Source organism: Rhinopithecus roxellana, chromosome 12 (genome assembly GCF_007565055.1).
Source record: "Rhinopithecus roxellana isolate Shanxi Qingling chromosome 12, ASM756505v1, whole genome shotgun sequence".
Taxonomy (NCBI): Eukaryota; Metazoa; Chordata; class Mammalia; order Primates; family Cercopithecidae; genus Rhinopithecus; species Rhinopithecus roxellana.
Window position 1 is genome coordinate 52,204,170 of NC_044560.1, and position 14,748 is coordinate 52,218,917.

At 37.0% G+C, this 14,748-nt stretch overlaps 1 protein-coding gene across 2 annotated transcripts in view; it reads left to right on the top strand.

The window, feature by feature from the left end:
* The window catches only part of FYB2 (FYN binding protein 2), a 109,268-nt gene that overhangs the window by 85,134 nt on the left and 9,386 nt on the right, over positions 1–14,748 (top strand). For both annotated transcript variants that reach the window (XR_748241.2, XM_010365729.2), the window contains exons 13-15: positions 1,505–1,603; positions 3,664–3,692; positions 5,166–5,226. Coding sequence is in view for 1 of the 2 variants with exons in the window: in XM_010365729.2 (XP_010364031.1) it covers positions 1,505–1,603; positions 3,664–3,692; positions 5,166–5,226 (189 nt within the window). In the remaining variant the exon portion in view is untranslated. The remainder of the gene's footprint in view (positions 1–1,504; positions 1,604–3,663; positions 3,693–5,165; positions 5,227–14,748) is intronic.

Here is a 14,748-nt window from a genome sequence, read left to right on the forward strand (position 1 = left end):
ATTATTTTTTAATGCTCTAATGTTTATTGAGAGTAATGTATATCCCGTAATTGTGGAATTTTATATTTGACATATACCAATTAATCTGAATTTTGGAGTTATATTGTTTAAACAATACTGTCAGGTCTCTGTTTGAAGAAGTCAGATCACATAGCGTGCACAGTCTAGATAAGGAAGATGAACAATAAAGAAATAAACACATCGACAAAATTTTAGATACTGGTGAATATAAAATAGGGAGAAGTAAGAGTTGTTGACTGGTCAAGGAATTTAGGTTGGATGGTCTCCAAAGAGGTATATTTTGTCATAGTTAAGACTCATACAGCCAACAGACACATGAAAAAATGCTCATCATCACTCGCCATCAGAGAAATGCAAATCAAAACCACAATGCGATACCATCTCACACCAGTTAGAATGGCAATCATTAAAAAATCAGGAAACAATAGGTGCTGGAGAGGATGTGGAGAAATAGGAACACTTTTACACTGTTGGTGGGACTGTAAACTAGTTCAACCATTGTGGAAAACAGTGTGGCGATTCCTCAAGGATCTAGAACTAGAAATACCATTTGACCCAGCCATCCCATTACTGGGGATACACCCAAAGGATTATAAATCACGATGCTGTAAAGACACATGCACACGTATGTTTATTGCAGCACTATTCACAATAGCAAAGACTTGGAATCAACCCAAATGTCCATCAGTGACAGACTGGATTAAGAAAATGTGGCACATATACACCATGGAATACTATGCAGCCATTAAAAAGGATGAGTTCGTGTCCTTTGTAGGGACATGGATGCAGTTGGGAACGATCATTCTCAGCAAACTATCGCAAGAACAGAAAACCAAACACCGCATGTTCTCACTCATAGGTGGGAATTGAGTCAGGATTTTCTATAACGTATTTCTAGTACAGTTTGTAAACTACATTTCCCTGAGTTATCTTTTCCTCTAAAGGGAAGACTGCTTCATAAAATCTGCAAAATAGAGACTACTTGCAGTAGTTTGTCTTGAAATATAATTACTCCCTTCATAGTTGACTGGTGTGTGCTACTTCGTATCACATCTAAACAAAGAAGAAAAGCATATCATTCAATAAGGCATTTTCTTCCTCTTTCTTGAGTGGGATGTGTTTTGAACATGAAACCAAAGGCTCTGGTTCTTTATTTTTTTAATAGACTCAGGGGTACATGTGCAGGTTTGATACATAGATATATTGCCTAATGATGAGGTATGGGTTTCTAGTGTACCCATTACCCAAATAGTGAACATTGTACCCAATAGGGAACTTTCCAACCCTCATTCTTCCTCCCACCCTCCCCCTTTTTGGAGTCCCCAGTGTCTGTTATTTCCATCTTTATGTCCATGTATACCTATTGTTTAGCTCCCACTTGTAAGTGAGAATATGTGGCATTTGATTTTATAATACAACAGCCTTCTCTATCTCTAGTACTCTCTTAAATGCCATGTTACTTATGTCCTGTGATTCCTCTTAGTTTAGATGGAAAAGAAGCACTCAAAAGACTGCAGCAATTCTTCAAGAAAGAAAAGGATAGATTTAAAATAAAGAAAACCAAGTCAAAAGAAAACTTAAGGTAAAAAGTCCCTTTAAATCCCTTTCCATGAGGGGATTAACCTGGTAGATACACAGGTTGATGTTATCCATCCAGTCTAAGAAACAGTGAAGGGGATATCAGAAACTAAAACCAAGGATCTGGCCATCATCTGCCCCTTTCTTGTGAATTTTTGATTGAACTACATGCACAGAGACTAATTAATGAAAAAGTGGCATGTTCCTTTGAAAAAATGGCAGAGAAAGGGTTGAAAATGAGGGTAGAGGGAAAATCTTAAGCAAAGTCCAGAAAGGAAACTTTCCTCATCATCCTTAACATCCTATTCCTGTTGTTACCACTAAGCGTTATGTTACTTACCATGTCCTTTTATGCTTTTTGGGCCCTACAAGCCCCAGTCGTTTTTATCTGTCTACTGTTCCATATTTAATTTATCTCCCTTGAGAGCAGCAATATGTGGAAGGGGGAGATGAGCTGCTCAGCTGAACAGTTCATGTATTGCAAGGTCTTAGACCTGGAAAAGACCCTCTGAGATGACCTAGGCTAAGTGCCAGTTTTGGGAGAGGTTCCAAACTCACTAGCACTAGAAAGAGATATGAGGGGAACCTGGATTCTAGATTCTAGTACCAGTTCTGCCATTTATTCCATGTATAACCATGGGCATATCACTTCCTTTGTATACCCACAGCATTCCAGTTTTCTCTTGTATATAATGGAAGGGGGACTCTGGAGACACTTTGCAGGCAACAGATAGATATAGATGTAGATATTAAGGTGCTCCTCAATTTGTGATGGGGTTATGTCCCAATAAACTCATTGAAACTCTAAAATATGTTAAGTTAAAAGTGCATTTAATACATCTACCAAACATCATCGCTTAGCCTAGCCCATCTTAAACATGCTTGGAATACTTTCATTAGCCTACAGTTGGGCAAAATCATCTAACACAAAGCCTGTCTACAATAAAGTGTTGACTATCTCATGTAATTTATCGAATACTGTACTGAAAGTGGAAAAAGAATGGTCTTAAGGATACTTGAAGTAGGTTTCTACTGAATGCATATCCCTCTCACACCACTGTAAAGCAGAAAAATTGCAAGTCAAACCATTGTAAGACTGGGAACATCTGTGTAGATATAAGGATATAGAGATTTTATTTTGTGAGGGCAGAAGATGATAAAATAATTTGCCCAAGGTCATTACCTATAGTGAGATGGAATTATGTTGTTCTACCCTGAAGTTCTTTTTGATTATAAAGTTTCAGAGTTTTGTGACTTTAAGTCCGACTGTCAGTTGGATCTAGATCTACCAAGAGACCCAACAAAACATGAGGTTTATAAATTGTAGTCCTAATATGGAAGAAGAGGGAGTTTACCTTCTGTGGTCAACAAGACCCTATGCACAAAGGCAGACCCTGGCCTTAGCAAATTAGATGTTTTCTGAGAGAAAATTATTGGCATGATAACGTGCAGTCCCATAATATTTGAGCCAGATGAGAATGCTAATATTTTTAAGATGCAAATCTAATTACCTTTCTCTCAAAACTATTGGTTGGCTACATACAACGTTTAGAACAAATATCCAGTTCCTTAGCCTGGCAAGTAAATACTTCATGGCTGTCCCCATTCTACTTCTCTAGTTCTGTCTCTCACTAAAAGTAGCTCTCACTACCATCCGATCCACATAGCTATAGATCTCACACTCTGCCATGGTGTCTCATGCCTCCATGCTTTGAACATGACATTCCCATGGTCTGCAATGTACCTGCCCTCCTCCAGCCTTCTTTTATTCTCAAAGTTCTAGTTTTCCCTCAAATTCAATCAAATATTATCCCTGCTTGAATTCCTCCTCTGAACTTCTCTTTCCAAACCTGGATTACCTATGTTTCCTTTGTGTTCCCATAACATCCTGTGCACATCTTGTGAATCTGTTAATACCAGAGGAACCATTTTTCTTGGAGTCAGAGAATACCAGGGCAAGAAGGGCAATCCAGCATCATCAATATGTTATTGGAGATCTGTCAGCTCATGTTTCAGAACACGTTTTTTCTCCTTAACTCTTTTGTGTCTTTTGTCAATCAACAGTGCGTTTTCCCTTTTGCTGCCTGATTTAGGTAAGTGCCATTTGCTTATTGCTGACCAAATGTACTCAGTTTTCATATATTCAGAGGCAGGGAAAGAGAAATGGTAACCCTTCCTGCATTCCCACATTTGATGAAAAATTGATCTACCAAAATCAAAGAAGATGTTTCCTACAGAAGTATTTTTTTTACATTGAGGAAGATGAATAATGTTTCTCAAGTATCTACTATATACCGTGCCGTGGAGCAGATGTGTTCCTCTTAAAATCCCAGAGAAATAAATGTTATCATCCCTTTTCAGAGAAGCTGTAGAACCTACATCCATATTTAAGTGATCCAGGATTGGTATTCCAGTCTCTCTGACTATGAAACTCATGCATTTTGCATTCTACCATACTGCCTTTTGAAGCACTTTATATCCTTCATTCTAATTAAGACATAATAAGTTGAATATGATCACATTGCCACCAGCAAACTAACTGAATTGAGAATGGATCATTGGAATGCTGTTTGCTTTTCCATTAAAATAATAGTGCATAAATTAGCACAGTGCATGACACATACTAGGCTATCAATACATGTTCAGTACATTGAATTTGTCATGTGTTCTGTTGTTTGTTAATTTTTGTTTAGTGGCTCTAGCTATGTGGCTACCTGGATGTCACTTGAACTTGACAATTCAAATGTATATTATATTTCATAAATATGAGTTTTCTGAACTAAAAAACAAATGACAATTATATACACCTGATAAAATCCCACATCTCAACATATCCTTGGTCTATGTTTAAAAGAAAAAAACTGACTTAGAATAGACACGCATTGTATCCCCACCCACATTTAAAGGTATTTAATAAAATAAGGGAGTGAATAATTATGAATAATTATACCCAAAGGTCTCAAACTTGTTCAGTGGTGAATCACCTGAAAATCATGTAATTCTATGTAGAGTGCCAAGGAAAGTGAATATTGTAAAATGAAAATGCCTAATCATTATTATGGCACTAAGTCAGATTTAACATTATGCAAGATTATTGTAAAGGAGCAATTACCAATGATTTGAAATAAAAACCATGGAAGAAAAATCAATATGACTATTCTATTAAGCTGTTTCTCCCCTCTAGGAGTTAAGAAAAGACCTCACTATTCTAGCAGTATAGCATATTTGTTCAATTCCAGAAAGATGGGAACTTAGTCTAAAAATGATTCTTTGAGGAACTCATTTTTCTGGAACTCTTTGTGAAATCAAATTAATATAAATATATATGTTTTGAGACACTGGGACATCAAACTTTTTTTTTTAATCTTTCAGTTGAATTTCTTCCCAAATAGAGAATATTTTTATTCTTTGATTCTTCTAGTCTATTTGTATTCTATGATCAGATTTTGCCAAGACAGACCCAAAGATGCACCTGGATAATTAGGTAATTGGGTATAATTTGGAAAGTCAGTGCTTATATAAACCATGCTTAATAATGGACTATTTTGATCCTGTCTTGACCCTAGAACTTAAGTCTCAGGAAGTTATTATCTATGATGATGTGGACCTGAGTGAAAAAGAGTCAAAGTAAGTAAATTTACCTTATTGGTTATCCCTGCTGATATTTGACCCATTTCCTGATGCTTTCTTAATTATGATCACAGAACCATCTTTTCAGACCCTTGGAGATTGAATGAAAAGTCAACTTGAGATAGTCTTCTCACTAACAGGGGAAAACACTGAATAACATATATGATCCAACAGTGGTAGGTGACCATAAAAGGCATTGGAGGTTTTGAGTCTGTTTCTGATTTTCATTTTTGAATTTAGACTTGAATCTCATTTTAACACATTTTAAAAATTATCTCCAATGTACACGACAACATGGAGGATAGCAAGCACTATGTGACAGAACCTCCATATTCAAAGACTAAATAACTATAATTTATCAAAAAAGATGGCTGGATGCAGTGGCTCTTGCCTGTAATCCCAGCACTTTGAGAGGCTGAGGTAGGTGGATTGCCTCAGTCCAGAAGTTCAAGACCAGCCTGGGAAGCATGGCAAAATCCCATCTCTACTAAACTAGCCAGGCATGGTGGCACATGCCTGTAGTCCCAGCTATTCAGGAGGCTGAGGTGTAAGGATGGCTTGAGCCTTTGAGTCAGAGGTGTAGTGAGCTGGGATCACACCACTAGGCTCCAGCCTGGGTGATGGAGCCAGACCCTGTTTCAAAAACAAAAAAAACAAAAAACAAAAAAACAAAACAAAACAAAAAGCCATCCTTAAGTTTGCTACTCCCTCTCCAATCACTTGTTATTTATACTTCTCCTCTTAACCAACTGGTTAAAAATAAAAGTCTCCTCTGTTCATGTTTGATTCATCTTTCCTTGATCACTTCAATTAGGTTTCCTATTATACCATTGAACTTATTTTTGGTAAGGTCACTAATAACTCCTTTGTTAAATCCAATGGATACTTTTAAGCCTTTATTTTATTTGTCTTCTCTATATCTTAAACTATGAACCATGCCATCCTCCAAAGGAAAAAAAATACTAGTTTTTCCCTAGGTTTCTATGTTGTTATTATTTCTTCATTATTTGATGTTATTTTTAAGTTGACATATAATAATTGTACATATTTTCCAGGTATATAGTGATGTTTCGATACATAAAATATATAGTGATAAGATCAGGGTAATTAGCATATTCATCATCAAACATTTATCATTTCTTTGTGTTGAAAATATTCAATATCTCCCTTCTAGCTATTTAAAACTATGTAACATATTATTGTTAACTATAGTCATCCTATGGTAGTTGTATTAGTCCATTTTTACACTACTCTAAAGAAATACCTGAGACTGGGTAATTAATAAAGGAAAGAAGTTTAATTGACTCACAGTTCAGCGTGGCTGGTGAGGCCTCAGGAAACTTACAATCACGGCAGAAGGGGAAGAGGTACATATTATGTGGTGGCAGGTGAGAGAGAGAAGAGAAAGTGAAGGGGGAAGAACTCCTTATAAAGCCATTAGAACTCATGAGAACTCATTCACTCTCATGAGAACACTATGTGGGAAACTGCCCCCATGATCCAGTCGCCTCCCTCCCTCGATACGTGGGGATTACAATTCAGGTAAGGTTTAGGTGGAGACACAAAGCCTGACCATATCAGTAATATAGAACACTAGAACATATTCGTCATATCTCACTGTATATTGTATCCTAAAGTAATCTCTCCCTATTCCCTACTTTCCCAGGCTTTAGCATCCTCTGTTCTACTCTTTATTTCTATGAGAGCAACCTTTTTTAGCTTCCATATATGAGTGAGAACATGTGGTGCTTAACTTTCTATTCCCGGCTTATTTCACTTAACATAATGTCCTCCACTTCCATCCATGTTGCTGTGAATGACATGATTTCATTATTTTTTATGACTGAATAGTTCTCTGCCATGTGTATGTTTATCACATTTTCTTTACCATTCATTTGACGTTGGATACCTAAGTTGATTCCATATGTTGGCTATCACATATAGTGCTGCAACAAACATGGGAGCATAGATGTCTCTTTGATATAATGATTTCATTTCCTTTGGATTAATACCCAGCAATGGAACTGCTGAATCATATGGTATTTCAATTTGTAGTCTTTTAGGAACCTCCATACTGTTATTCATAGGTACTGTACTATTGATATTCCCACTAAGAAGAAGGGTTTCCTGTACTCCACATCTTTGTCAGCCTGTGTTGTTTTTTATCTTTTTGATGATTGTCATCCTAACAGGGATGAAATGATACCTCATTGTGGTTTTGATTTGCATTTCCCTGGTGATTAGTGATGTTGAATATTTTAAAATATGTTTATTGGTCATTGTATTTTATTTTATTTTTTTATTATACTTTAAGTTCCAGGGTACAAGTGCTCTATGTGCAAGTTTGTTACATAGGTATACATGTGCCATGTTGGTTTGCTGCACCCATCAACTCATCATGTACATTAGGTATTTCTCCTAATGCTATCCCTCCCCTAGGCCCGCACCGACTGACAAGCCCTGGTGTGTGATGTTCCCTGCCCTGTGTCTAAGTGTTCTCATTGTTCAATTCCTACCTATGAGTTAGAACATGCAGTGTTTCATTTTCTGTCCTTGTGATAGTTTGCTGAGAATGATGGTTTCCAGATTCATCCATGTTTCTGCAAAGGGCATGAACTCATCCTTTATATGGCTGCATAGTATTCCATGGTATATATGTGCCACATTTTCTTAATCTAGTCTATCATTGATGGACATTTGGGTTGGTTTCAAGTCTTTGCTATTTCAAAGACACAGACTGGCAAATTGGATAAAGGGTCAAGACCCATCAGTGTGCTGTATTCAGGTGACCCATCTCATGTGCAAAGAGACACATAGGCTCAAAATAAAGGGATGGAGGAAGATCTACCAAGCAAATGGAAAGCAAAAGAAAAAAGCAGGGGTTGCAGTCCTAGTCTCGGATAAAACAGACTTTAAACCAACAAAGATCAAAAGAGACAAAGAAGGCCATTACATTATTGTAAAGGGATCAATTCAACAAGAAAAGCTAACTATCCTAAATATATATGCACCCAATACAGGAGCACCCAGATTCATAAAGCAAGTCCTTAGAGACCTACAAAGAGACTTAGACTCCCACACAATAATAATGGGAGACTTTAACACTCCACTGTCAATATTAAACAGATCAACAAAACAGAAGGTTAACAAGGATATCCAGGACTTGAACTCAGCTCTGCACCAAGCAGACCTAATAGACATCTGCAGAAATCTCCACCCCAAATCAACAGAATATACAGTCTTCTCAGCACCACATCACACTTATTCTAAAATTGACCTCATAATTGGAAGTAAAGTATTCCTCAGCAAATGTGAAAAAACAGAAATCATAACAAACTGCCTCTCAGACCACAGTGCAATCAAATTAGAACTCAGGATTGAGAAACTCATTCAAAATCACAAAACTACATGGAAACTGAACAACCTGCTCCAAAATGATTACTGGGTAAATAACGAAATGAAGGCAGAAATAAAGATGTTCTTTGAAACCGATGAGAACAAAGATACAACGTATCAGAGTCTCTGGGATACATTTAAAGCAGTGTGTAGAGGGAAATTTATAGCACTAAATGCCCACAAGAGAAAGCAGGAAAGATCTAAAATTGACACCCTAACTTCACAATTAAAAGAACTAGAGAAGCAAGAGCAAACAAATTCAAAAGCTAGCAGAAGGCAAGAAATAACTAAGATCAGAGCAGAACTGAAGGAGACAGAGACACACACACAAAAAAAAAGTTCAAAAAGTCAATGAATCCAGGAGCTGGTTTTTTGAAAAGATCAACAAAATTGATAAACCACTAGCAAGACTAATAAAGAAGAGAGAAGAATCAAATAGATGCAATAAAAAATGATAAAGGGGATATCACCACTGACCCCACAGAAATACAAACTACCATAAAAATACTACAAACACCTCTAAGCAAATAAACTATTAGTAATTTTAATGTCATCTGTTGAGAAATGTCTGTTCATTTGCCCATTTTTAATTGCATTTTTTTTCTGTTAAGCTGTTTGAGTTTCTTGTATATTCTGGGTATTAATCACCTGTCAGATTAATAGTTTGTAAATATTTTTCTCCATTCTGTAAGTTGGCTTTCCACTCTGTTGTTTCTTTTACTGTACAGAAGCTTTTTAGATTGCTGAAATCCCATTTGTTCATTTTTGCTTTGTTACCTGTGCTATTGAGGTCTTAGTCATAAAACTTTTCCTAGACCAATGTCCTAAAGTGTTTCCCCTATGTTTTCTTCTAATAGTTTTAGAGGTTTGGGTCTTACATTTTAAGTCTTTGATCGATTTTTGTTTGATTTTTGTATAGGGTAAGAGGTGGGATGGGGTCTAGTTTTATTCTGCTGTGTATGGATATCCAGTTTTCCCAGCACCATTTATTGAAAAGACTGTCCTTCCCCCACTGAGTGTTCTTGGAATCTTTGTCAAAAAACAGTTGGCTGTAGATACATGGATTAATTTCTGGGTTCTCTATTCTGTTCCATTGGTTTGTGTGTCTGTTTTATGCCAATACCATGCTGTTTTGGTTACTAGAGCTTTGTAGAATATTTTGAAGTCTGGTACTGTGCTTTATACAGATTTGTTCTTTTGCTCAGAATTGCTTCAGGTACTTGGGGTCTTTTGTGATTCCATACAAATTCTAAGATTGTGTTTTCTATTTCTGTGAAAAATGGCATTGGTATTTTGATGGGGATTGCATTGAATCTGTAGATTGCCTTGGGTACTATGGTCATTTTAACAATATTAATTCTTCCAATCCATGAACATGAGATGTCTTTCCATTTGTTTATGTCATCTACAATTTATTTCATCAGTGTTTTGTCATTTTCTTTGTAGAGATCTTTCACCTCCTTGGCTAAATTTATTCCTAGGTATTTTTGTTTTTTGTAGCTATTATAAACCAGATTGCCTTCTTGACCTCATTTTCAGCTAGTTCTTTGTTCATGTATAGAAATGCTACTAATTTTTTTATGTTGTTTTTGTATCCTACAACTTTACTGAATTTATTAGTTCTAAGAGTCTCTTGGTAAAGTTGTTAGGTTTTCCTAGATATAAGATCATGTCATCTGCAAACAGGGGCAATTGTACTTCCTCCTTTCCCATTTGGATGTCCTTTATTTATTTCTCTTGCCTCATTTATCCTGCTAGAACTTCCAGTACTTTGTTGAATAAGAATGGAAAGAGTGGGCATCCATGTCTTATTCCAGTTTTTAGAGGAAAAGCTTCCAGCATTTCCCTGTTTGGTAAGATGTTAGCTGTGGGTTTGTTATATATGGCCTTTATTATGTTGAGGTACTTTCCTTCTACGCCTAATTTGTTGAGAGCTTTTATTATGAAGGGATGTTGAATTTTGATAAATGCTTTCTCTGCATCTATTGAAATTATCATATGGTTTTGTTCTTCATTCTGTTGCAGTGATGTTTCACATTTATTGATTTGCCTATGTTGAATGACCCAACTTTGTTAACTGCAGGCATGTTCCTGGTGGTCTGATTGATGGACATCAATATGACCATGGAGGGGGTGATGGCTAGAGAATTTCTGGCTTCACAAGATGAAGCCAGTGATTCATGAGGTGAGCTGAAATCTTCCCAGCCTGATACTTCCCTTTCTATCACAGCAACCCTCCATGATAGATTAGAATGGTTCCCAGTTGGCCAGGTGCAGTGGCTCATGCCTGTAAACCCAACTCTTTGGGAGGCAGAAGTGGGAGGATCACTTGAGCTCAAGAGTTTGAGACCAGTCTGGGCAACATAATGGGACCCCATCTCTATTTTTATAATGTAAAAAAAATATTTTAAATTGTTTCAGACAAGAACATAAAAGCTAAGGGTAACTAACTTGTCCACGCGATTGAGTACAGAGGTAGGTCTGAGATCTGGGTGGCCTGCCCCCAAGCCAGCGCTCTTTCCTGCCACTTACCCTCTCTCTGGGGATGTGCTCACCAAGTGAGCCCAGGGGTCAGTGTGTGAGGTTATAGAGGGACAGCAGCCTGGTTGTGTGCAGGGAGGATGCCCTGGGAGTCAGTTTTTTATTTGTTTGTTTTTTGAAACAGGGCCTCACTCTGTCCCTCAGGCTGGAGTGCAGCGGTGGCATGATCATGATTCACTGCAACCTTGACCTCCTGAGCTCAGGGATACATCCCACTAATATGTTCTTGCATTTCTGGGATGTATCACACTACGTCATGGTGTATTATCTTTTTGATGTGCTGTTGTATTGAGTTTGCTAATATTTTGTTGAAGATTTTTGTGTCTATGTTCATCAGGGATATTGACCTGTAATTTTCTTTTCTTTTCTTTTTTGTATCCTTCTCTGCTTTTGGTATCAGGGTTATGCTGGCCTCATAGAATGATTTAGGAAGAGTTCATTCTGCTTTAATGTTTTGGAATAGTTTGAGAAGATTTGGTATTAATTCTTTTTTAAAGGTTCAGTAGAATTCAGCAGGGACGCCATCCAGTCCTAGACTTTTCTTTTTTGGGAGATTCTTTACTACTGATGCAATCTCCTTGCTTTTATTGGTCTTTGCAAGTTTTCTAATTTTTTCTTGGTTCAATCTCAGGTTGTATATTTCCATGAATTTAGCTATTTCCTCCAGGTTTTCCCATTTGTTAGCAGATAGTTGCTCACATGGTCTCTAAGTGATGTCTCTTTTTTTCACTTCTGACTCTATGTACTTGAACTTGCCCTTCCCTCCCTCTCCCCCTTTCCCCTTCCCCTCCCCTTTAATTTTCCCCCTCTCCTTCCCCCTCCCCTTTCCTCTTCCCTCCCCTTACCTCCCCTCCTCCCTCCCTTCCCTTCCTCCCTCCCTTCCCCTCTCCTTCTCACCCCATCTCTCTGTCTAGTCTAGGTAATGGTTTGCCAATTTTGTTTCTTTTCAAAACACCGGCTTTCTGTTTCATTGATCTTTTGTATATTTTATCTAAATTTGTTTATGTCAGCTCTGATCTTTATTATTTCTTTTCTTCTACTAACTTTGAATTTGGTTTGTTCTTCCTTTTCTAATTCTTTGAGATAAATCATTAGATTGTTTTTTGAAATCTTTCTAGTTTTTGATGTAGGCATTTATTACTATAAACTTGTCTCTTAATATTGTTTTTGCTGTGTCCTATAAGTTTGGTATGTTGTGTTTCTAAGTATTATCCTTAATTTCTCCCTTCACCCATTGGTTGTTCAGGAGCATGTTGTTTAATTTTCATATACTTGTATAGTTTCAAATGTTCCTGTTGTTATTGATGTTTAGTTTTAATCCACTGTGCTCAGATGAGATACTTGATATGATTTTGATTTTTTAAAACTTGTTGATACTTGTTTTGTGTCCTAACTTATGAACAGTTCTGGAGAATGTTCCATTGATAATGAAAAGAATGTGTACTATACAGAACATGAGTGACATGTTCTGTAGATGTGTATTAAGTTCTGTAGATGTCTGTTAGGTCCATTTGGTCTATGGTGCAGTTTAAATAGGATGTTTGCTGTTTTTATTTCTGGATAATCTGCTTAGAGTGGGAGGTTGAAGTCTCCCAACTATTATTGTATCAAGGTATATCTCTCCCTTTTGGCCTAATAATATTTGTTTTATATATCTGGCTGCTCCAGTGTTGGATCCACTGAAGATGGAGCTCCACATCTAGTCCTTTTGATCTCTATGTTGGTGACTATTTCAAAAAACACACAGTTGCTCAGGCTGAAACCCTAGGTTATCTATTATTCCTTCTCTTGTGCCTTTCCCTTCCCTTCACTCTCTTCCAATAACTCAAAACTGTTCCCACTTTTCCCATCCCCACTGCACAGCCACAATGCAGTCTTGTTTCTCAACCAGATTACTACAACTCCCTGAATGGCCATCTTACCTCCATTTCTGTTTATTCTCCAGACTTTCTTAAGTGCTAATGTGACCACCTACCACCCAACAGCTGAAAACTGTTTAGTGGTTACCCATCACTTTCAGAATGAAGTCAAAACTGCTTAGGAAAACATAAAATTTATTCATAATCCAGTCCCTGGCAACCTCTTAGCCTCACCTGTTATTCCTGCTTACCCACTATTCCTGTGTTCCATCCATACTCTACTACGTGGAGTTCCTTAGACCGGATATACTGTCTAGCATTTCCAAACCTTCACATTTGTTCCAACTTCATCAATTCATTCAACAAATATTTATTGAACATGTCCTTTGTGCCAGGCACTGTGCTAGGTGTTGGGTATAAAGCAGTGAACAAAAGAGATATAATTCCTACTCCTGTGGGCATAGAGAGACTAAATCAATAAACAAATGAAAACATTAGTCTATAATTACACATTGGAATTTGGTTGCTTTGAAACAGGATATTTTGAAAGACAGTGGATATAGGGTGTGTGCTGGTAGGGGTTTTAAAGTATTGATAGTTATGGAAAGCCTCTTCAAGAAGGTGATAATTTAAGAAGAAAAGAATATCTACCTGTGACACACTTTGCCATGTTTTTTGCCGGCTATTTTATCCCTCATTATTTAAAATTGGGTTCAGATTTTACTTTTTCTAAGAAGCCCTCTCTAACTTTATCTATTTAAGTTAGGTACTCCCTTTTTTTATCAAGATATTTTTCTCAGAATTGTAGTGGTCTGTTTTCCTGACTTTCTTATCTGCTAGACTGGGAACTCTTTGAGGTAGGGACTGTGACTTTCATATCTGTATCATGTGTCTGATACCAAAACATAATTTGATAAATTAGTTAACAAAGAAGGACCTGCTATAAAAATGTGCAAGATAATCTGGAAGCTCAGAATAGGTAGACATTACTGTTATTTAGGTGATCAAAAATCTTTGTGCCAAGCTGAAACAGGAAAGACAGGTAACATTTTGACAGGTGAAGACTGGGAGCAAAAGAAGATGAGAGAAAAGGGAGGAGCAAGAGGGGGAGTGGACAACTGTAAATGGAAAACACACGTGTTTGGGAAGTTCTGTTGGACCATAAGGCGTATATAATCAGGAAAGGGGTGTTACAAGCAGGAAATGTAATTTGGCATAAGATGGAAGAGAATTCTGAAATATCAAATTAGGGTAAAGAATAAGTTCTTTTTCTCTTTTGTTTGAGATGGAGTCTTGCTATGTTGACCAGGTTGAAATGCAGTGGCTATTCACAGGCGTGATCACAGCACACTGCACTTTGACCTCCTGCCTCAAGCAGTCCTCTCACCTCAGCCTCCCAAGTAGCTGGAACTACAAGTGCATACCAGTGAATCTGGATAAATTATTTTTCTTAAGTCATTTGTAAAAATCAAAAGAAAACAAAATTTGTAAAGCATGGTAAAACAAATTGCCCTGAACCCATCATTCGACTTAAGAACTAGAACGTAACCAATACTTTGGCCTCTTTTCCTTGTAAACACCATGTGGCCCTTCCCTCAAGGTTTAACTGTTCTCATAAATTTGGTGTTTTCATTTCCTTGTTCAAAATAAATATAGTTTTAACAAACATATGAAACAAAAATTGTTTTTTTGGGATTTGAACATCATGAAAATGAGACACTGT